Below are 24,250 nucleotides of genomic sequence, written 5' to 3' on the forward strand. Positions count from 1 at the left end.
CAAAGTGAGGAGTCAGATGTTAGAGATTCTCTTTTTCCTTCCGAATGCATTTGAATCAGCAATAATTAATTCATCCAAACCGCACTAGATGCTCAAAGACAACAGTGCTCACCAGGCCCTGACTTCTCATCCTATATAATAAAAGCCTAAGATGCAAATCGACCGAACGGCGGAATGACAGGTCACTATGACACGCACTGACCACCAGGGGGCAGATACTCAATGCAGGAGCTGCCTCCTGGTGGTCAGTGTACTTTCCCAGGGGGAGCGCTGCTCAGCCAGAAGCTGGGCTCACGGCTGGCGAGCACAGCAGGGGTGGCAGAAGCCTCTCCCGCCTCTGCTGCAGGTGGGTGGTAAGGAGTGAGTCGTCCCAGCTGCAAGAGCCCCAGACTACAAGAGGGATATCTGACTGCCTCTCTTAGGTCCAGGGGGATCGGGCCTAAGCCAGCAGGCGGACATCCCCCGAGAGGTCCCGGACTACGAGAGGGAGCAGGCCGGGCTGAGGGACCCCCGCTCCCCCAGTGCATGAATCTCGTGCACCAGGCCTCTAGTATTGAAGTAAGAACCTGGATTTTCAGGAGCGAGTGGGGGAGACTGGGTAACGGGTTCAACAGCACTGGATGGCAAAAAAGACTTGTGCTGTGACTGAAACTGGCAGGAGTGCTAGATCAGTGTGCTCAGAATGAGCAGCTGCTCAAGATAAAGTCAATCCAATGATGGAATGTGACAGTCTGAGGCAGGCAATATCAGATGGGTTGTTCAGAGGCACAGCTGATGCCTAACACAATCAAATTGGTCATGGATCTTTTTAAACAAGATAACTAGGCTGTGGGTGCATCTTGAGAAAACTGTTTGTGAGAGCTGAGTTTTGATTTCTGGACACTATTTCCAGCCTGGACACTGAACATGCACTAATTGACAGCTCTTGTCATTTTCTCCTGCCCTGGCACAAGCCTTGTTTCCGATTTCAAAGTGCATCATCTAACATGTGATCCCTAGAAATAATGTTTTAAAAAATATTCAGAGTATACATGGAAAATAGCTGCTATAAAATCTTTTTTACATAAGCCATTTCAAACAAATAGGTTTGGGATTGTTTTTGTTGGTTTTTTTTTACTCCAGTAACATTTTATCCTTCCAAAATATAAAACTGGTTGAGCTGATCCATCTTTGCAAAAACTTCCTGAATTTAAGGAACTCAAGCAGAATGATGTATACCACTCATTAAAAAAATATCAGAACCTAACGATATGGTAGACTATCATTGGTTTTCCAAGTGTTTACAGTTTCTGAAATGCTCTGAGTCCTTTCTAGTTTAAATATCAATCTATTCTCTTGTCCACTCGGGTTTATCATGGTAACATAAAAAGGTGTTAGGCAAGCTGGTTTGCAGACTACACAGAAGACAGATTAAGAGAGTGGCTAAGAAAGAGGTGATTCGGTCTTCAACTCCTCACTTTCCTAGGGTAGCCCCCTTTCCTCACTTCCCTGCCGGTGATAACTTTGGCCTCAGAGCTCATCAGCAAAGGCTATAAGCATGGAGCAGCCAACCAAGGTGAGGCGCCAGGACGATGGGGCACCTAAGGGGATTGCAACCACCTCAGCTCTACTAACCAACGCCCAAACCCATAAATAAGACAAATATCTCTCCTTTCTGTGACAGTAAGTTTAGATTTATGTAATTCCCTCTGGTTTCACTCATTTATTTAACCCAAGCCATCTGAGATAAAGGAAATCTTGCCCCCCTCCAAACCCAATCTACCAGTATCCACAAGATATTTTAGACAAAGCTCTTCTTCCAAGAGTTCTGAATAAGATGAGAAAAAAATACAGTAAATTAAAAGCCTTATTGGGATGTTTTGTTCAAGGAAATTGGAGATCTCTCTCTTGACCCACCAATCATTAAAAAGAATCTTAAATGTCTTTTGCAGCTCCGTAAATCTTAAAACACAATTTGGTAAATGTGTGTGGTGTGTCCTGTTTGAATGCAGGGCTCTAGAATCTGCAATGAAGCTCCAATACCTTCCACTTCCAAATGGTTACTTTAAATGGATCTGTATACAAAATTGAACATTATCTTCAAATCCACTTACCTTCGCAACAAATGTTATATAAACCCCTATGAGAAAAGGCTTTTAAATGCATCTTGCTGGCTTACTCTGAGCCAGTTCACTTGCTTTGGTTTTACCAGTTGCTGACCGATAACCATAACCAAGTCCAAGAACTGTAAGAGGAACTCCGAATCTGAGTATCTGGCTTTGTCTTTTAAACTACTGATTAAATCATCTAGGGAGGTTGATAGGTTATTTTCTTTTTGAACATTTCTAAAGACTTGAGAAATGTTTAAGGTGGTAGCTCCTAAAGGGTGAACAGTTTTGCTCGTGGATTTTAGTGATCTAAACCAGGGGTCAGCAAACCAGAGCTCACAGGTCAAATCCTGAGCTAAGAATGCCTCTGGACTTTTAAATAGTTGGGAGAAATAAATAAAAGAGGATTGATATTGCCATGACCAGTGTGGCTCAGTTGGTTGGGTGTTGTCCCGTGTACTGAGAAGTTGCTGGTTCAATTCCCAGCTGTGACACATGCCTGGGTTGTGGCTCCATCCCTGGTGGGGACCCTGCAGGAGTATGCAGGAGGCAACTGATCAATTTTGTACTCTCACATCCATGTTTCGTCTCCCCTATCCTCTCTTTAAAAAATTAAAAAATATATATATTCTTTTTTAAAAAAGAGGAATGACATTTTATAAGTGATATTAAAATGAAACTCAAATTTCAGTGTACATAAATACTTTTCTTGGAATGCAGCCACGCCCACTTGTTTACAATGTTGTCTGTGGCTGCTTTCATGCTGCAATGGCAGCGAGGAGTTGCAATTGAGACCACATGTGCTGTAAAGCCATATCTACTATCTGACCTTCAACAGAAAGAGTTTGCTGGCTTCTGACCTAGACAATTACAATAATAATATCAATTGACTTCCAGTTACTTGTCCCATAATAAAGTTTTATTTCCTTCACTGATGATCCTAAAATGAACACATCTGAAATGTTAAACTAAGAGAAATAAAATCCAGCAGAGTGTAATCTCTAGCCAATTACTGTGAAGTTCATTTTAACATCAAAGGAGTGAGTTGGATGTTGAGGCTTTTATATTTTTTTAAATTTATTCCCCTTGGGACTCTTTCTTTAGGGCAACCTTAATTTATGATATGGGCCTATAAAACTGAGAAAATATTAGGTTACTATAAAATATTTGTGAGGATATTTGAAGTTCTCTGAAGATCTACCCTCCATATCTTTTATGTAAAAAGATAAATGTGAGCAACACACTGACTTTAAACTTGCCAGTGAACTCATCTTCCCACCCTAATTCACAGGAAATTAGTCTCTCATTAAGAATGACTGGGAACCACAGAAAGTAGTATTGATAATATAGGTCAATGGACAATTGATCATATTGATTTTGAAAACCATAGTCAATCATAACCCACCACCTGGAAACCTGGAGACCCAAGCATTCTTCCACATAACCATTTAAACACCTTTTCTCCCTGGGAAGAAAATAATGATGAAAGTCTACACAAAAATACTATGAAACATTTTTAATCCTGGAAAGGACTTAATTGCTAGTAACCAAAGAGGAAAAAAGTCAACAAGAATAAAATTCAGTCTTTTAAAACAAGTGAACACATATCAAATTGCTCAACATTGTTAAATGGCATGATATACTTTATCCATAGAAGATATGGTCTCATCCAGTGGAAAACTGATTTAAATATATTTTGACAGAGTGCTAAGAGATATTACAGGTGGCAGTTGACTTAATGAAGTATTTAAGGCTTCAAAACTGTGCCTTTTAGAAAAATAAAAAATAACTACTTCTACCACTTCAGGAGGAAAAGAAACAATAAATGTCGATTAAAAGTTATAGAAACATGATTAATTTCTTTAAGCCCTTCAGCATTCTACTGAGCTTTGCAAAGGCAAAACCTAAAACTAAAGTGAATTTTATAGCCAGGGTTGGTTAGAATAGTTTCCTCATACTATTCTTTCTGTCACGCTTCTTTAGTGCTTGGAATACAATGACAAGCACTGGGATCCACAGACAAAAAGGCAGCTCCATTCCAAAGATGGAACTGAGCTGACAAAATCTATTTAATATCTAAAATTAGAAATAAATTCTTCAATCCCAACTACATTTTCAGAGAGTTCATTAAAATTTAAGGCATTTTTGACATGTCAGAGATTTTAGTCCAGTGACAGGAGAAGAAAGCAGCTACCTGGGAGCAAATCCCAATTATCTCTATGGCTTGGAACATGCATGTTGAGCACAGCCGAAGATGAAGAGAGAGGGATAGGTGACTGTGCAGGAACTTCCTGACTCTGTCCAGCTGTACAACTTTGCCCGGGTTCTTCTACAAGGGTGCATTTCAAATGTATTTTCATTCTTCTGTTTAAATTTTGACCAAAAATGGAGATAGACTCATCAGCACTGTTAGTAAGATAAAAATGAGCAATGCCAAACTAATTTCTTCTTTATAATAAGATTTTTAAAAATTAAACATGAAAAAGGTTTATACTAAGTGATGCCCTCCTTGAATCTCACACCCAACAATAAAATGGCAATATACCCATGAATCCAACAGTAGAGATATACACAAAACACACATTCATTCAACAATAACAGCATCATCCAGTGTTTTACCCACCAGCCAGATAAATACAATTCTTTATTTTTCTCCCATTTTCCACAAAAACAAAGACATAACCTGCTAAATCAAAGGTTACAAATCGTACCTTATTGAAAGATGTGGGGCAAAACATTCAACACACCCTGCTCATGTGCCCTGCTTCTCTCAGCCAACCACCAGTCTTTTTAAAAACATTGTTAAGATCTATAAAGATTACTGTTAATTGGAAACAAACCAGAGCATCTTAGATCATCAATGGACAGGAAAGGCCCCTTTCTGTCAGTTCTAAAACAAAATTGGTCAAATCCAACTTCAAACTGCTTTCAATAAAGAATATTTAAGTCATGCTAATACTAGTAATCTGTTCATCATAGGAAATATCATAATTATCTGGATCACTTTTGAATAAGAATGACAACACTTATTTCATGACTGTTAATGGTATAACCACATTCTTCTTATGAATACCGTTATAAGCAATTTTCTAAAATTGAATACCTGCCTTATTGACTTAAAAAAACAACAACACACAACTCTGTGAAGTCATAATCCTCTACATCCTGTAGCAGAATGATAACTCTTGATGCTTGACCAAGAGCAAATATCCCACTGCCATTTTCTGGAGACCACAAAAATTATTCCAATACCTTTGTACAGTTATCTGTACTTGTACACAAGTCATCCCACTTTCTTCTTCATGATTTTGCAAGGTGATTTGATAAACAGGCTTTCCCACTCATTTTAAAACATGCTTTGAGCATTACATAAACTGTTTAAGCCATTTGACTTCTATGATAGTGTCACTTGTTTGTATTAATGGAAAGTCAAGATTTCTCCTTGCTTTTCCCCCACTAAATATTCCTTCAACACCTCTAGTCAAGCTCATCTTACCAGTTCCAACAAGAATGGAATTTCAAAGGCAATTATAAGTTTTTGATAACCCAAGCACATGCTGATTCTTCCTAAAAAAAATTACTGCTTACTTAGGCTTCTGAAGTCAAGAAAGATGCCCTATGAAAAAAAACCAAAAAGTTTATTATCTTTCTTTGTTCATCATTTTTAATTAAAAAAAAAAAAAAGATGTTTCAAGGTCTTGTCAGGAAAATAAATATTGGGGGGAAAATAACTATACCTTTAAAAAGTTTTCAAATCTTCCCTAAAATATAAACAAAGAAATGACAAAAATGGGATCACAATGCATATGCTACCTTCTGCCCTTCATAGCACACTTTTTATGTAGAAGTTATAAATAATAAAAGTTACCCATTAATTATATGGCATGCATCAACAGTGCACTGGTGGGCTTAACCTTGGTTTTCAGTTAGGTGTATATAACTGGAATCTTTGAGTTATGTGTATATACAGATAAATCTCTTCCTGAGTTGAGCTTCCTCTTCACTTGAGACCCAAACCATTTGCTTTCCTATTTTTGGCAAGATACTTGACCATGTGATAAGGCAATCAAACATTTCAACCTCCTTCCCTTTTCAGCAGCATGGCCTTCTCTGTAACATCACCAAAGTGCCGGGTGTGAGGGTGGGCTCTAGACTATGGTCCTGTAAAACTAGAGAGCAGGTTTCTTTATTCATCAGTCTGAAAGCTACAGCACAGTCTTTTCATATATTTGGAGATCTTGAGGATTTCAGTTGAACAGATTCAAAATGTTCTTCTTTTTCCTATGAAGGAAATATATTAAAACAAAATCAACTCATTCAAATTCCAATAAGATTCTAGGATCTTACATGTCCAGAAGGAAAGTTCTGGCAGTCATTTTAATCTAGGTACCTGCCACTCATAAGTAGGATTTTTACATTTAAATAAGGGTGTCCAATATAAAACAGATAACAGGCCTTCCCTGAAGGATGCTTTTGGTATCCAGAAGATAATACAGACAATCCAAAATAGGAGCAAACATATGACTGCAATAGATACCAAAAGATGTAGCTGTTATTCTTGTGAATAACCCACTGAGATCTTCCTAAGGGGACATTTGACCTGGGTGCTGAAATAGATGACCTTGCTATGCAAATTGTGGACAAACTAGAACTGATAGAAACTAAATATCCTCAAGACAACATAGGCTAAACATAAGAAAAAGGCTGGCAGAAATAAATAAGGCAAACAAAGACATAGATAATTTGTTTTAGGAAAATATTTTGGGCACATATATGCCAAAAATATTAAAAACAAGTCTTCTCTGATAATAAATCAAAAAATTTTTAACTCAAATGTATCACTGCTGGTGTTTGTTATATGACACATTCAAAATGTAGCCTGTTATACTGCCATTTGTGCCAACATGGATGGAGAATAACATGCTAAGCAAAATAAGTCCGATGGGAAAAAGTCAAGAACCATGTGATTTCACTCATATGTGGGATATAAAACTGAAAACAACAAATGAATAAACAGGAAAAACAAATAAAAACTCATAGACATAGACAACAGTATGGTGGTTACCAGCAGGAAAGGGAAGTGGGGGGTAATAAAGGGTAAAAGTGGCCAAATATATGGTGACAGAAGAATTGACTTTGGGTGGTACACACAATACAATATACCAATGATGTATTACAGAATTTTACACGTGAAACCTATATAACTTTATTAACTAATGTCATCTCCAATAAATTTAATAAAAATGATTTCAAAATGTAATCTATTAAAATAAATAATTCTTCTTTAATGGAGAAAAAGAGAAATAAGAGGTGCAAGCTCTCCCAATGTTTTCACTGTTAAGGTCAGAAAAAGCTTTCTGAAGGCTGTTGGAATGAGAAGGGGAACTATGCTATCAAAAGGAATAAAGATGAAGAGGACAAGGAATATTTTTAAAATAAAGGAAATAGGAGGCAGACCAGCCCTAGGTGCAACTGGATGTGTTCTAAAGTAGACAAGTAAAATGAGAAAATAATAGGAAGCTGACACTGAGTATCTGTCAGGAAGAATGAGGTTGCTTTGGTATTGTCTCTCATTTGAGTGGAGAAGTCCAAGACTTCAGACAAGCTTTAAGGCTACAGGGACAGGCTTATAGAAAAAATCACAGTGTGCACACCAACCTACGGCTTTGCCCAGCCTTTGCAGAGATGACAAGTCCCAAGGAAAGCAGACTGCAAATCTCAGCACTCGAACTCACTGGCTCTGTGAGAGTTGCCTGGAGTCTCACGTTTACCAGACTTAATTTTTTAAATAACCATTGGTAATTCAAATATTTATTAAGTACCCACTGTGTTATACAAGAACAGGACTAGACTTTAGGGATACAAGATGTCTGCCCTCAAGGAGCTCGAAGTATATTACAGGAAAGTCCAGGTATTGCCATGAACTAGAAAGGAAAGCTGAGATTTTGTGACCTTTCCTTGAGAAGATTTGATTCACATGTTCTAGGGGTGAGGAGGAGGGAGGAAGGGGGCTGAGAAAGAGACCTGTTTTGATTCCCATAGGAAAACTCAGTGTGGCAATGACTAGTATTTGAGCTCTTACTGCCTCAGATTGGGTATCAAGGTGGAAGGTCACTGGAGAATGCTAAATTGACCCAACGGAATCTTGATAGATGAGTATGATCACCACATCTGGACATTTTTCCTACCTTTCCTTTAAAACAGTGCATTAACTGAGCTATTTTGATATTTGAGCAAGAAAAAAGGTGGATTCCTATTTTTAAAAAGACTACAATATGTGAATCAATCCCAAATCAGCAAAAGGATGTGAAATTCAACAAATGGGGCTTAAACAGGTTTGCATGGGGGGAGGGAAGATAATGTGACCTAGTGCAAGGAGTTCTGCATGCCCATTCAAGATGCTGCTGTTGCTGCTTCTATATCTGAATATGTAGTAGGAATTGATGGTATATGTTTTTGCTTCCTTGTCTCATAAATGTCAGAGGAGATTCCCTTGGTCAAGAGCAGCCCACATGTGGGATACCCCAGGGGCCCTAACTTCTCTGCCATTTGCAACAAATGTGTGAGTCAGGATTGCACAGTCAGTCATTCCATGAGGTGGACAAGTACCACCTCTGATGCCCAAAGTTGTCACTATATGAATGATGTCCTGTTGGTGTCAAGTCAGAAAGCTATCTCAACAGAACTGCCTGTGTTACCAGACATCTGCCAGCAGAATCCAGGGACCTGCTAACTAAGTTAAGTTCCTTGAGGTTATGGGGGCAGATCCACAGTGCTAAGTCTAGCCAGCACTCAAAGAAAAATAAGCAGCACCTCACTGGACTCTTTGCAGTTGGAGACAGTATGGTGTCACTTGAGTATTTTACTTGCTCTTTTATATCCGCTACCCACCAAGTGGGTCCAAACCAGCAGGCTGTGTTAAGAGCTGCCCAGCAAGCTAAGTCATGCTTTCTACCTTAGTGGCCTCACAATCCTAATGACCACTTTGTGATACAACTCACTATGATTAATGATCCTGCCCATTAGAAACTCTGGCGATGGAAAGCAGACTTTCCCCAGGGGCATCCTTTGGGGTTTTAGACTCGTCACCTCCTTGACATGGCTACTCTTTTAAAAAACAGCAACAAGCTTATTACTGAGCTTCTGTCCAAACGAAATGCCATTTTCATGCACACCTTGTGACTCTAAAGTCTGACAGTCCCATTCGTGGTGAATCAACAAGGTCGAAAGGGCACAATAAGCTTCACTTGTCAAGTATAAGTAGTGTATTCAAGGATACAGCTGGTCTGGCCCCAGCAGCATCTCAGCCCCACATCAAAATGTGGCAGCATATCCTTTGGGGAAAACTTTATTCTCTATCTCACCAATCAATACAAAGTCACTAGCTCCACGGAGCTCTCAATTCATCGATGTTCTACTATATATCTGGGCCTGGTTCACTGATGGTTTGGTTGAGCTGAAACCCAAGGGAGCTGATGTAGCTATCTAATCTCAGCACCAGGTATGCATAACTGAAAATCTACATGATCGCTCAGCACCATGGGCAGAACCCAAAGCCATTCTCATGGCTATAGTCAATGCATCTCTTGATAGGACTTGTTATATTTTTACTGACTTAAGCTATTACAGAGTCAGTAAACTGTTTGGTCTAACACTTGGAAAAATTATAGGCTGTTAGCCCTAACCGGTTTGGCTCAGTGCATAGAGCGTCAGCCTGCGGACTGAAAGGTCCCAGGTTCGATTCCGGTCAAGGGCATGTACCTTGGTTGCGGGCACATCCCCAGTAGGAGGTGTGCAGGAGGCAGCTGATCGATGTTTCTCTCTCATCGATGATTCTAACTCTCTATCTCTCTCCCTTCCTCTCTGTAAAAAATCAATAAAATATATTAAAAAAATTATAGGCTGTTATATTAGTCACCCTTCTTTGGGGCATCAAACCCTGGAAACAAATCTTAGGTGCTTATCAAGTCATCTGGGTCACTCATGTAGATGTCCACAGTAAGGTCCCAAATGGAACTGAGTATCTGATAGAGACTGCACCAGACAGTCTGCCACAAATGATGCATGAATCCATCATCCTGCCCAACATAGCAATGAACCTGCCTGCACAGACTGAGTATGAAGCACTCTATTTTTTTTTTTGATGCAGAGATTACCACAGCATGCCAGACTTGGGATAGATGCCAAAAGCTGACCAGTTTTCCTGACAAATAGATTACATCAGATCTCTGTCCACCTCTCTGGGCTAAGAGTGGTACCTCACCACATAAGACACATGTTCAGGATATGGTGTTACTGTTCCAGTATGATCAGCTAACTCCAGCCATACCACTATGGCTCTTGAAACAAACCTGCTTAATATCTGTGGCTTTGTGGACCATTTAAAGTCTGGCAATGGTGTTCTTTTCATCACAAAAGCTACCGAGTAATGGGCTGAGATTAGAGGTATTTAGTTGGCCTCCCACACTTCCTCCCATCCAAAGAAATATAGTGCTACTGAGCATTGGAATGGCCTTCTCAAAAATGGACTCAAAAATATCTCTGACTCTATCTCCCTCACTTCTTCCTGGTCCACACATCTTAGTAAGGCAGTGTGGTATTAAATATGGCTGTCCCCAGAAAGGGATCATCTTCTCTTGGCTACTCCATGGAAAGGAGAACGGGGGGAAAGATACTAATTGAGTCTACATAAGGTTATATACATGGTAAGATTCTGCTCTGAACACGCCTAGGTATGATGTGTCCTTATTTACTCCAACAGCAACCCCTAGGGTGATAGCCCCTCCAGAAAAAGCCTAGAAGATTCAAATATAATTCTGGTTTAGCCACTTATATTATCTTGTTGGATTGTCATGATCCCAGACCAAAAGGATATGGACCACTTGGTTGAATAAACTGCTCATCAAGTCCTCCTATGCCTACATGGACAAAGATGGGGGACACACTGGGTGTCATATGTTTTTTTTAAATGCCCTTGTCCCTCTTTCACCTGAATGTTCTGGAACATAAGTTTAGGTGCCAATTGGGGATGAGTATAAATAAGGTTAAGTTTTAGCTACTAAACTGGGATAAACTGATGTTATGGCAGAAGAACAACAACAATGCAATCTGATAATGAGGCACTTGGGAGGAGGTACCTTAGACAATGAAAGGTAGGGGGAATGGAGGGACATCAGTGATCTCCCCACACCCCCCCCCCAGAGGCACCCTGTCACCTTCCCATGAAGGAAAATGCCTTAGTGTTAATCTCTCAAACTGTTGTAAGTGCCTTAAATTTAACTGGTTACTGGGTCTACCATACCCACCAGATGCTCTAACAATTTGGTTGCCATTCTCCTTAAATCTGTGGCAAGTGAAACTTTGGGAACTGGTATAAACGTTGATACTCTAGTTAACACTTCTGAGTGCTAAAATATCCTTGGTCCCTGAATAGGAATCGCATGTCTTCTAAAGTATTTATGAAATTGTAGCAGGCTCATTTGTTAGCTTGAAAGTAGGGTAAAATATCAGTTCTTGACAAGCACTTCATATTATTATTATATAGTAATAGTATCCTTCCTAAACTACCATATTAAGAAAAGAAAAATAGCCTGGCCAGTGTGTCTCAGTGGTTTGGGGAGTTATCCCATACACCAAAAGGCTGCGGGTTCAATTCCTAGTCAGGGCACATACCTAGGTTGCAGGTTCAATCCCTGGCCTGGGTGCATAGAGGGGGCAACCAATTGATGTTTCTCTCTCTCTCTCTTTCACTTTCTCTTTCTCTCCCACTTCCCCTCTCTCTCAAATCAATAAACATGTACTTGGATGAGGATTTAAAAAATAAGTAAAAAGAAGGAAAGAATAATTAAATAACCATTAGTAGAAGAGGAATATGGCTTAGTCATTTTATTTTTAAATGATCCTCTATAATATATTTATGTGGTTAAATTAGGAGTAAAAGGAATTGGTTACTAAAATACTTTTAATAAATTCATCTTTTGCCACTTGTCCTTCCTTCTGAAAATCATTTCAAATGCATATTTTCTTCTGTTTGATTTTGTTTTTAATCCTGAGTGGATAAACTGATCATTTCTATCTTTTAAGTCAATAGTGAAGAATGTGAATAAAATGTGTTTACAAATAATACTTAAGGCTTCAGATTATTTGTATGGATATGGTAATCATTTCAAAGCCAACAAATGTGCTGGCATCTGATAAGGTACATTTGCTACCTCAGCAGTTTGCATAACTTTTATTTTCTCTGCATGAAGCAATCTTGTTATAAAATTTTTTAAAAGAAAGTATAAATGCACATGAGATCTTTTATTAAAATTTTCTTTTTTAATATTATAATACATTATCTTTGTGAAAATTCAAACATGACAAAAATGTCTTATTTCAAAGACTAACAACACCCATTAGTTCAAACTGCCAAAAAGCAACTACTGTCAGTAGTTTGTTATGCAACTACTAACATAAATGTATATTTATTAGAAATGTGACAGTCTATGGGTTGTTTTTACTTTATCTTGGAACTACTGACATAGGTTATTTATATCTTTAATAGCTGCAGAGTTACACAGTATTCCATTACGTTGCTGAATGAACATTTCTTATCTAACTCCATACTTATGGTGTTTAAGGTTGTTTCTACTTGGTTAACCAGCAAAAACAATGCTGCAGTAGATAGTCTTGTATTTACATCCTTATGTACTTCTAAGAGCATTTTTGTTAGATAAATGCTGACAGAAATATAGACATGCTGAATGAAGGGCTTGCAGGAATGCGAATATTAGGTTAGTATGGCCCGTAATTTATAAATGCACAGTATGACCAGGTTAAAATTCTGCTCTCACCTTTGTTGCCAAGGATTTGAGTTTTCCCAGTAGTGACTGTTTATTGGAATATACAACTTCCTCTTCATTATCTTCTCCTTCCATGATAGCACAACTGTCTGCAGCTGGGAGTTCACACTCTTTCGAGTTCGTTGACATTACTAACTTGGAATATTTGTACTCCAGTCTAAGTAGTAGTAAATAAATAGATATAGTGGGGGTTTAATATAAAATAGTACTTATTTTAAGTGGTCACACACAAACTTGCTAAGTTGTCTTGTAGTACAGTTGCTCTACCAACAAATTTCCCTCACCTAAAGCTATTGCACTATATGTTCTCATTTTGTACCATCTACACACAAATCTTTTCCAGGATTTCAGAGGATCAATGCATTACAGTTAACTCTATTGTCCTTTTACATGGACTAAATTGTCCAATTATGAATTTTTGAAAAACAAAGAGAAACCTTGAGTTCTAAACGCATTTTCTTAATTTATAAATATTTGGAAGCTAATTCACCATACAGTGTTCCAAAGTTTAGGTCATAAGACTAAGACTACCGTATAGGCAATTGATTTGGTCTTTACCATTTCTATCACTCATCCCTTTCTATTAGAAAACCCCAGATATTCCAACTGTCTTGATGCATTATCATATAGAACCTTCACAGCCCGACTGACACATAAATCATTTTAAAAGAGTCAAATCAAGTAACACCGCAATTTAAAATCAGGAGTTAGACTCAATATTCAATTCTAGATTCTTGGAGTTCTTGAGTAAATAAAGCTGCTACCTGCTTATAAAATTAGTCTGTTTCTTTGCAAATATCTTTGCACAAGAAACTTAAAAAAATAAAAAAGGAAAGTTGGGGCAAGAATACATCATGTCAGGACAAGAAAAATAGACACAGAAAAAAATCGGCTTTCTGGTCTCAGACCTAAGTCACCATTTTTGTTTTGTATTAAATGGATCAAATTCAATAATCTCTGATGTTCTATGATCTCTATATTGTCAGAATTATAATTACTTCCATTTGCTTTCTTAAAGGCCTTTCTTATAACTCCTTCACTAGAAGAAACTCCTTGTGTCTCTGAAACTATCCTAGCTAATAAAATGGTAATATGCAAATTAACCATCACTCCAACACAAGATGGCCGCCCCCATGTGGTCAAAGATGGCCGCCCCCATGTGGACACAAAATGGCCACCACAAGATGGCCAGCGGGGAGGGCAGTTGGGAGGGACCAGGCCTGCAGGGGAGGGCAGTTGGGAGGGACCAGGCTTGTAGGGGAGGGCAGTTGGGGGTGACCAGGCCTGCAGCAGAAGGCTGTTGCTGGTGACCAGGCCAGCAGGGGAGGGCAGTTGGGGGTACCAGACCAGCAGGGGTGGGCAGTTGGGGGTGACCAGGCCAGCAGGGGAGGGCAATTAGGGGCGACCCGGCTGGTAAGGGAGGGCAGTTGGGGTGACCAGGCTGGCAGGGGAGGGCAGTTAGGGGTGACCAGGCTGGCAGGGGAGGGCAATTAGGGGCAATCGGGCTGGCAGGGCAGCATTTAGGCATCAATCAGGCTGGCAGGGGAGTGGTTAAGGGTCAATCAGGCAGGCAGGCAGGTGAGTGGTTGGAAGCCAGCAGTCCTGGATTGTGAGAGGGATGTCCGACTGCCCGTTTAGGCTCGATTGGTGGGATTGGGCCTAAACGGGCAATTAGACATCCCTGGAGGGGTCCCAGATTGGAAAGGGTGCAGGCTGGGCTGAGGGACACATACACTCCCCACCCCCCACCCCCCATGCACGAATTTGTGCCCTGGGCCTCTAGTTAGATATAACAATTAAGTCTAAAATTTTCACAAAAAATATACTTCAATTCTTATATGGCCCAATGAGATTACTTACTTCTGATTCTTTTTCCAAAAATAGCAAGTTAGAGCCACCAGCAAAACAGCTGTGAAAGCTCCCACACCTGCTCCCACTTTTAGCCAAAAGTCAACTGTTTCACAGGTTGACAATTTTTTCTCAGGCAAAGAAATTCCTTTAATGCACCATTTTGGTTCATTCCATACATATAAGGTTTCCTTTTAAAAAAAAAACACAGAGATGACATAAAAAATAAGAGTCAGACAGAGGAAGGGCTTTGCTAACCCTTTATTCATGTAGGCATAGAGGATTATTCAGCATTCAGCTAGTAGAAGCTCCAGAGATGTAGAAGTTATATAGAAGATATAGAAGAGATACAGAAGAGAGTGAATAAGGAAATGATGAATTAAAATGCAACGGAACCAAATAAAACCATGGATTGTCAGATGCATGCTAAGGAAGTTAAATAAAAATGACTCCATTCTAGACACATCCTTTGGCTATTTTCCTCACATTTCTGATGATCTCTAACTTCTGACTCATGTTTTTAAATGAAAGTTTAGCTGGTTAATATAATTATAATTGGAATGCTTTCCCCTACAGGCCTCTTCCCTGAGCAGGAGAGTAGACCTTGCACCCTGGACATGTAGATACAATTTGACTATCAGGCTTTGGTGACTGGGGTTGTGGGGGAGGGGGTACAGAGATTGCACCCCACTTCCCATGTCTAAATAAGGATAGCATTATTCTGGGTCATCACTACCCACACAAGGTTTTACTCTTAGCTTCCAAAAGTAGATGACAATTTATTTAAGGCAATGTTTTTCAATCTGCAAATTGCAACCAGTGAAGTATAAAATCAATATTTTTGGTCTCAACCAGCAATTAAAAAAATAAATAGATGAAATAAAACAGATTAGAAATAAAAAACAGAGCACAGTGCATGGTTCCTAATATATTTCAACATATGCAGTGACCAGTAGCAACACGCATGATGATTATATTCAGTGACATTAAGTGTCATGGGGCATTACATTTTTTGCTCTTGGTGTCTCATTAAATTTTCTGGTGTATGCTGGTCACTTTATCAACACCCTAACAGGAGGATAACACCACAATGTTTAATTGGATTTTATATACACGCTCAATTTTTTCAGTTAGTCAGGAAGTGATTGATGTGCAGAAGAATCATATTTATTTACTTTGAGAAAAAGTTTCAACCAAGTCTGGGTAAGAACTTTCAGCTTTCTTTTCTAAAAAGGACATTAAAATTAAGAAGTTTTTTCATGCATGATAACTGCAACATTTTCATTAAACTCAGTGTGAGTACATTACTTTTATGAGAAGGATGAGGTGAGAAATGAAGAGGCATATTCAAGTTGAACTGACACATCTCTAAGTGTAGGTAATGACAATAAAAAGACAAATGTTAACCCTACTCAGCAAACGTTGACTTCATCTGAAGTGCGTTCCAAAAGGAAAACAGACTGTAAAAAGAGCTTATATGGTTTTACTAAATGTCCAACACCAGTGAAAATGGTACCCTCTAATGTCTAATAACAGTCCTATAAGTAAAGTGCTAAAACTTCAAAATTAAAAGATCCTTATAAACACAGTATGCTTAACTTTAAGCTCCTCAAATTGTTAAATCAAAAAAAAATGAAGCTTTTGGTAAAATTTCTTAGCCATCTCTAACTTAGTCATTTTATCCATTTCTTAGTCATTTTATTAATTAGGAAGCCTTATTCCTTCACTTGGTCACATGTCATCGGCAAACCTGAAAATACAGCTGAAAAGCTTATTCTTCCAGCATGAAGGAATTTTTTGTGAACAACGTAAGATAAATTAGATGATAAATTCAAAAACATTCCTCTTAGTGATCACACAGTACCTCTTCAAATCTTTACGACTATCTGACGTATTGCTTAACACAGCGTTAGAACCTGGTATAGGTTTTTGAGATCCAATTTGATAGGAGCACTTCTATTGCACGTTGTGCAGCTCTGTTAGCTTATATCAGCTATATGTGGAGGACTTGTCGTGTGAAGCTTTAACTTTATACACATCTGGATTGGATGTATTTATAGAGTTGGGAAAGTAAAATATAAAATGAAAAATTACAAAAGCTGGAGCAGGAACGAGGGCAGAAATACAGTGGGATCATTTAAAAATTAAGAGAAACCCATAGCAATAATCTGCAATCACTGTCATTTTCTATCAAAAGGCTTTGGCATCCAAAGAAATCTACCCTTGCTTGTGGACATAATGGAAAACACAGTGAAAGCTGTCCTTTGTATTATGTGAAGCTTGTGGAAGAGCAGACTTTTTGAAATATTTTATTCAGAGATTGGAGGTAAACATACCCACTGACTGAATCACACCCATTTGTTTGTTGTTGCAATGGAACACACTAAGCAAGATGTGTGAGCTTAGAAATGGCATTTATATTTTTCCAGTCGAACCTTGATCTCATTTGGCAAATATCTTCAAAATTGCATATTTAACTGATTTTGGTATTTCTCAAATTAAATTGGAAATAGGAAGAGGGTCATATATTTCAACATGTCAAATACATCAAAATATATTATTCTTAAGGTCAATACATATATTTAAAAAGGATCACCTTACCACTATCTGTTTCTAATGTTCTTAGCACATGTTGAACAGAACTTCTTCGATGAAGACAGTTTGAGATAAAATTAGAGGAAAACTGTTGTGACCTAACTATCTTAAACTCCCAATCATTACCTTCCAGAATAGAAATACTAAATATTAAAGAATATTTTAATAAAGGTAGTTTAGATTTTCAAAACTTGAGTTAAACTTGGTAGCCAAAAAAAGGGAATGCATCTTAGTTTTTCATTTACTCTAAAAAAATGATTATAAGATAATAAGTTTATCATAATTTTAGAGAAAAGGTAAAGATGAATTTCCATTGTGAAGCATTAAAAGTATATCATTATTATTACAAAGATTTAAAAGACATAGTGTTTTGTGATTCTGAACTTTTCATCCTTGACCTACTTAATAACGTTAAAAAGAAACCGCTCAACAGTCACTATACGTGAGCAACACTGTCTTTGAATGCTCAGTGTATAACTTCAGCTACCTCAGCATAGGGGAGTTTAGCTACCACATTTGATTTTAAATGCATATAACTAAGGGAACTATAAGCTTTAGCCATGCTCTCAAATCTGAGTTTCTATGATCTAAGCAATGTTAAACTGAAGGACTATATTTTCAATGACACAGTTCTGCGTAGGTAGATTTGCTCCTTACCTGCAATCCTCTCTTACAGGCTCCCTCAATCTCGTGAAAGTCATGCTCTGTGCACAGAGGGCAGGCTTCGGCACTCTCCCACAGGAAGTAAAATGTACATCCATCACAGGTGCCTGCTGGACACTTGCTGAAATAAAAATGTTTAAAAATAAAGACAGCTTTTGTATCACATTCAACCAAGTCTAATCAACATCTGAGTGTGGACTGCATGCTAGAAAGTAATGCGCGGATACCGAGAAAACAGACATAAAAAAATAATCTATAGGAGACAAAACATTTTCACAGAAAAACTTGTACATGAATGTCCATAGCAGCATTATTCATAACAGCCAAAATGTGGAAACCACCCAAATGTCCCTCAACATTAAGATGGTTAATGGATAAACAAAATGTGGTCTATCAATGCAATGGACTATTACTCAGCAAGTAAACACAGCATGGCTCAAAAATTAACCTGCTGCTACTGTGTAGAGATTACTGAAGTAAGAAAGTATTTGGGAAAATTCTAGTAGGAATGACTGTTTATGGATTTGTAAAACTAGAAAAATATTATTCCCTTAATTTGTCTACTACACCTCCCTTAAGCTCCTTCAGCCTTAACTGGTGCTGAGTACAGGTGTCCTGAAACATTTAAAGGCAAAAAGATAGATACACGGTAACAGAGAGAATTAAAAAAAAATCCTTTCAAGTTTTCACTTCAAATGCCAAAACTAAAATTTTCAGTCTACCAAAAAGGTAAACTTTCATATTCTTAATTAAATATATGTCACTTAGAATATGAACACACAAAAATTCTATATGCCTAAAGTTGACTGCATGTTACCTACCTATCTCTCCAAAGTGTCTGTGTGCTGCAGACTAAGTGAACATGGGTGGAATGTAAACTACATGCTTCAGAAGCAGAGGCCTGCTGTTGTCAGAGCAAAGAACAATGGTGAACAGTGATTCTTTTGGGAAAATGGCTTCACTCTTAATTTCTCGATGTGTAAAAATGGATTAATACATATATTCAGACTAATAAAAAATGTTTTTTAAAAGGTAAGTGCAATAGATAAACACTCCGTCAATTTTAAACATTATTCCTAATGCCCACCTTCCAGATCAGTAAAAGCAAGTCAGAATTGTTCTTTTGGAAAAAATTGGGTAACCAATTAGAAAAATTCATCAAGAATACAATTATTATTTTCTTAACAATGACTTGCAATTTTAAAAATAAGGACACTTTTCTGATCATTTAGCAAATATTACCAGCATGCTTTCTTGCTCAAATCTGGCCTCCCCAAATTGTTTTCTATTTTACGTTTCCAACTCAGAGAAGTTTTAAAGGGTCGGGGGGGGGGGGGGGGGAGACTGTTAATCTTCAGAAAATAAAAGAGTAGGCCTGCTAAAGTTTGAGAAGAAAGAACTCAAATCACACACACAAAAAAGGTAAAATTAATCAAAGTTGCAAAAGGCCCTGGAGAGAAGGCTTGAGTTACAATTCCAACTGAACTTTAAAGTGATTGTGTTTTTCATAAGTGACTCAACACCCCTCCCACCATATCATTTTTTGTAATTTGTCAAAAGCGGAATGTCTGCTATACTGCTTTCACGGGGTGGTTATAAAGGATAAAATGAAAGAACAATTTGGGAAAGTCTAAAGCACTTCAAAATATAAAACACTATTAACAATGCACATCACTTTCTAAAGAACTAGAGAACTACGGGAACAGAAAAAAAAATCAAGACATTGATGTACTTTGTAAGCTGCCATTCGGTGTCAAAATACTACAATGATTCAGTGCATTTCCTTGGTAGATTTCACTTTTTCAAAGAAATTCTTAGGTTAAAAGCAGTTTAATTTAGAATCAATTCTTTACTTCTTTTAACCCAATGAATCATTTAAAATGTGGAATATTCAAATTTGGTTCTTCCTTATAAATATGTTTCACAGTTTGAATCAAGCCTTTCCTGTGAAACAAGGATGTATGAAGCAGTAACAATTTTGATAGTTCTTATACAGAAAATGAAAATAGAAAAGGATAAGGAGGAGGAGGAGGAAGAAGAGGAGGAGGAGGAGGAGGAGGAGGAGGAGGAGGAGGAGGAGGAGGAGGAAGAGGAGGAGGAGGAGGAGAGGGGGCGGAGGAGGGGGAGAAGAAGCAGCCCAGTCAGAATTTCTCAGTTGGTTGGGCATTGTCCAGTGCACTGAAAGGTAGCTGGTTCGATTCTGGGTCAGGGCACATAACTGGGTTGCAGGTTTGATCCCCAGTTGGGGCACTTATGAGTATGAGAGGCAACCAACTGATGTTTCTCTCCCACATCAATGTCTCTCTCTCTCTCTCTCTCTCTCTCTCTCTCTCTCTCTCCTCTCTCTCTCTCTCTCTCTCTCTCTCTCCCCTTTCTCTCTCTCTCTCTCTCTCTCTCTCTCTCTCTCTCTCTCTCTCTCTCTCTCCCTACCTCTCTAAGTATGTCCTCGGGTGAGGATTTTAAAAAATGAAAGAAAAAAAAGATGCAAGAGAAAAAATATTTTTCTCCTACTAAGAGAAAAACAAAAAGTGAATACTAAGATAAACACTTTATTGCTAAACATGTGAAATACTTTTCCGTTTGAAGACCTGAGTTACCACTATCTTCACCTCCTACCCCCACCTTTCTAGAGGTATCACTAATTGTGCTTTTTTTATATATATAACTTTTGGTCCATGCAATCACCATAGAAACCAGTGAGTAAATGTTTAGAGACAGGACTAGGGCATGGATAGCTGGGGCATACAAGACTAAAGCTCTACAGGACGAACAGGTGTGGTGTGAATTCTAGGTACAGAGACCATCTTATATTCAAAGGACAACCAGGTGAATCTTGATTTGGTTTTATTGATAAGTGAGGAAGAAATTTTCCAGTTTATTTTGCTTTGGAGATTGCCTTACCAATCAGGGTGGCACTGGCAACGTGCAAGAATTCAGATGAATCTCTTTTTGGGAAGTTATGTCTTAGATTTTAAAATGGAATCTATTTCCTGGGACATAACTGTACTGAGCTATGAGTTATTAGTGTCCTCTTTTAAATGAATCATTGTACTTACAGAAGAATCTGCTTGGTTCATATTACGAATTCGTGGAAACAAATCTTGTTTTCTTTGGAACTATGATGACCTAATACTCAACCTCCCATTAATTGTTTGGATAGTTGATTAAGCAGTGTAAAATTGTTTTGCCTAAGCTTTATTCAAAATCCAAAGTTAAAACAAATTCATCTACCTTGTCAGCACATTTCTGATCCTTTCTGGAGTTAGTCTCAGGAACTGGGGGGAACAGCCACAGTCTTGTGTGCCTAGAACATTCCTTGTTTGATGTTAGGGGACTAATGTTGCTCAAATTCTTTCAGGTGGGGCTTTGGTAGGTTTCTTAAGATTCCCAGTCTTGGGGTCAGAAGACTGACATCCTCTGGGATGGGTGATGCTCTAGTCTTGCCTTGTCATTGGCAGAAACCCATCTTGGCAGGGTCCAGACAATGCTGTTGCATCGCTCCAATTTCATTTGCCCTAAGGCTGAAGAGCATAAATCACTTTTGACTGGGTTTGAATGTAAGATAGTTTGACCCACAGCTCTTACATTCAGCGATAGGAAATTCTACCAGTATCCTGCAAAAGCCTTCTTTTCTAAAGATTACCCTGGGGTAATAACCAAAAGTCAGCATCTGATCAAGACCTGGACCAACTACATTAACTGACATTCCCTAGTCCTTTTTATCTGTAGACTCTATATCTTCTACAGTGAAATAAATACCTGTCAAAGCTTTATAACCTTACTTAAAAATTGATCCTAAAGTGTTATGACTGTTCTGTGATATTTTAATATACATCTCTTAGGATTACTCATTAATGTCTGAATTGTATCACTTTAATAATTCTGTATTAGAGTATTTCCATTTCTTTATCAGAATGGGTTTTAGTTGTTTTTTGCTTATGCACATAATGCTTTTATATGTGTCCTTACTTTTTAATGTTATAAGACCATACTTGGTTTTAATCTTTTCAATTCTATTACCTTTTTTACTTAACTTATACAGATTTAGATATCTATTACTTGTCCATAAATAGTGCAGAGGAAAAAGAAAAAAAGAAACTCACTAAACCAATCATTATTCTCTTGCTCTTAACAAGCTAAAATGGATAGACTTTGGGCTTTAACAGTCCTTCCCCAAAGACCAAAGAAAAACACTAGACTAGCATCCAATAACTTGGACAGACTCTGAATCAGAGCCTGTGGGATGAGCCCTGGCACACTGAACAGTGAGCACTATCAGGGCAGGACTGTGCAACGCCCCTTTTCCGAGACAGTATTCTCCGAGGCTATACCTACAATGAAGATGAATTTGGAATTTGAAGGAGGTTTTGGCAAAATAACTTTAGACTGATATATAAACTACCCAAGCAGTTAAATATGGTTGTAAGTGTTGAGAGAGTGAGGAGGCTGATTTCTCCTCTAACTCACAACATTAATAAAGAAGACTGTGTTTGAGGAAAGTTGACTCATTAAAGGAAGGCGCCCATAACATGCAGATCAGTTGAGTTATCCCTGGATAAGTGTGATATTTGCCTCTGCTTAGCATGCTTCATTGCAAATCTTTACCTATAAGGAACTGGAGGGCGGGGAATAAAAAGATGAAAACACGATGGCACGAAAAGAGCAACCAACACGGTCAGGAAATCAGTCCATCCTGACGGTGCCACCTGACAGCTATACAATGTGTGTCTTCCCCGTTTCCCACTGTGAATAGCCAATGGGTTTGACTTAAGGATCTGTAATGTGCTATGACATTTCGATTATCCAAGTAAAACTGGTTCCCTCTGTCTGTTTTCTAATAAGGCTCTTTTGTAACCTTTTCACTAAAAGACATCTCTTGTTTTCGAAAGCACTTTGGACACAATGCGTAGGTCGAATTATTCCTAATGAAAGGAGAACCTCCAATTCCTCTAACCACCTGCAATCATGATTAGAGGTTTGGAAAGCCTTTCAGACAAAGGCTGGAGGGGCATCTATTTAGGGATATTTGTGGCCTATTGTGTTAGCAATTTATTTTTTGGCCAAGGTACAGGCTGCACTAGATAATCTCAAACGTCCACTCCAGCTCTCAGATTTCGTCTAGCACAGACATCATGCTGCTAAGTTTTTATCTAAAATATCTCGCACCCTCCAGACACTTTGTGGAATTAGAAACCAACTGCATTTGCCAAACCAAACAGACAGGCTGGTGATTCAACTGCAGATTAGCAGGCGGTCCCGATAATTTGCTGCTCTCTCTATATTCTCCATGAGCTACGCAGAGAACACACATTTTCCCTTTTCTCTTGCCTCATCCACTGTCTGTTAAGACAGTCTCATTTTCTCAGGGCTGGGGGAGGGGGGAGTCTTGTGACATTTCCCAGGTTACCAAGACACAGAACCCCAACCAACATTACTACTGCCAACTTTGCCTTTGCCTGGCTGTTTTGCCAAGATTCTTGGCCAAAGATGCTACCTGAGGGTGGAGGGATGGGGTGGGGGAGAAGGGAGGCGCGGGGATGATAGCATCCTTTTCTATCTGCCAGTCTCCCTTCTGAGACTTCTTGATCAGTGTGAGAGATTTCTCAAGGCATTTGCCTGCTTAGCACCTTCCTCTCTCTCCTGGAGAATTTAATGCCCCTACCCTCAAGAAATGTAGATTAAGTCCTCTTCAAAAGTAGCTTAAGTATCTGGCTTTGTAAACATTTCTTTTTTTTCTTTTTTTACTTATTAAGGTATTACATATGTGTTCTTATGCCCCCATTGCCCCCTCCTACTCCCCCACTCATGCCCTCACTTTACCATTAGGAAGAAATCGCAAATCTTTATTGGCCTTGCTGCTAAAGAGAATTCTAATTTTTTCTTAACAAGCTTCTGCTTCTCCTGCTCTGATCCCAGAGCTCCCCCTTGTGCCCTGATGAGAAACTGACTCAAGAAAGAACTAAAGGTCAGCACATTTAGGTTGTGGGGTCCAAGCAGTTCCCCAGGGCAGCAGTTCTCAAACTCCAGTGTGCATCACAATTATAAAATACAGTTTTATCAAAATATGGGTGAAGAAACCCACCCCGTAAGTCATGACATTGTAACCTAGCTTTTCAGAAACTAAAATGCAGAACAAAATTTGAGAATCTGTCTCAGAAAAAACAAATCAAAACAAATCTCTACAACATGGGTTAAGACCAGTGTTTCTCAAAT

The 24,250-nt window shown here is 38.6% G+C and overlaps 1 protein-coding gene across 2 annotated transcripts in view; it reads right to left on the reverse strand.

Annotated features, from left to right (window-relative positions):
* Positions 1–3,588: 3,588 nt before the first annotated feature.
* The window catches only part of ELAPOR2 (endosome-lysosome associated apoptosis and autophagy regulator family member 2), a 149,757-nt gene continuing 129,095 nt past the window's right edge, over positions 3,589–24,250 (reverse strand). For both annotated transcript variants that reach the window (XM_080666831.1, XM_080666830.1), the window contains exons 19-22: positions 18,032–18,158; positions 14,792–14,970; positions 12,923–13,088; positions 3,589–6,368 (exon numbers count right to left, since the gene is read on the reverse strand). In XM_080666831.1, the coding sequence (XP_080522957.1) occupies positions 6,309–6,368; positions 12,923–13,088; positions 14,792–14,970; positions 18,032–18,158 (532 nt within the window). In that variant the 3' untranslated portion in view covers positions 3,589–6,308. The remainder of the gene's footprint in view (positions 6,369–12,922; positions 13,089–14,791; positions 14,971–18,031; positions 18,159–24,250) is intronic.

This window comes from Plecotus auritus (assembly GCF_963455305.1).
Source record: "Plecotus auritus genome assembly, chromosome: 4".
Classification (NCBI taxonomy): domain Eukaryota; kingdom Metazoa; phylum Chordata; class Mammalia; order Chiroptera; family Vespertilionidae; genus Plecotus; species Plecotus auritus.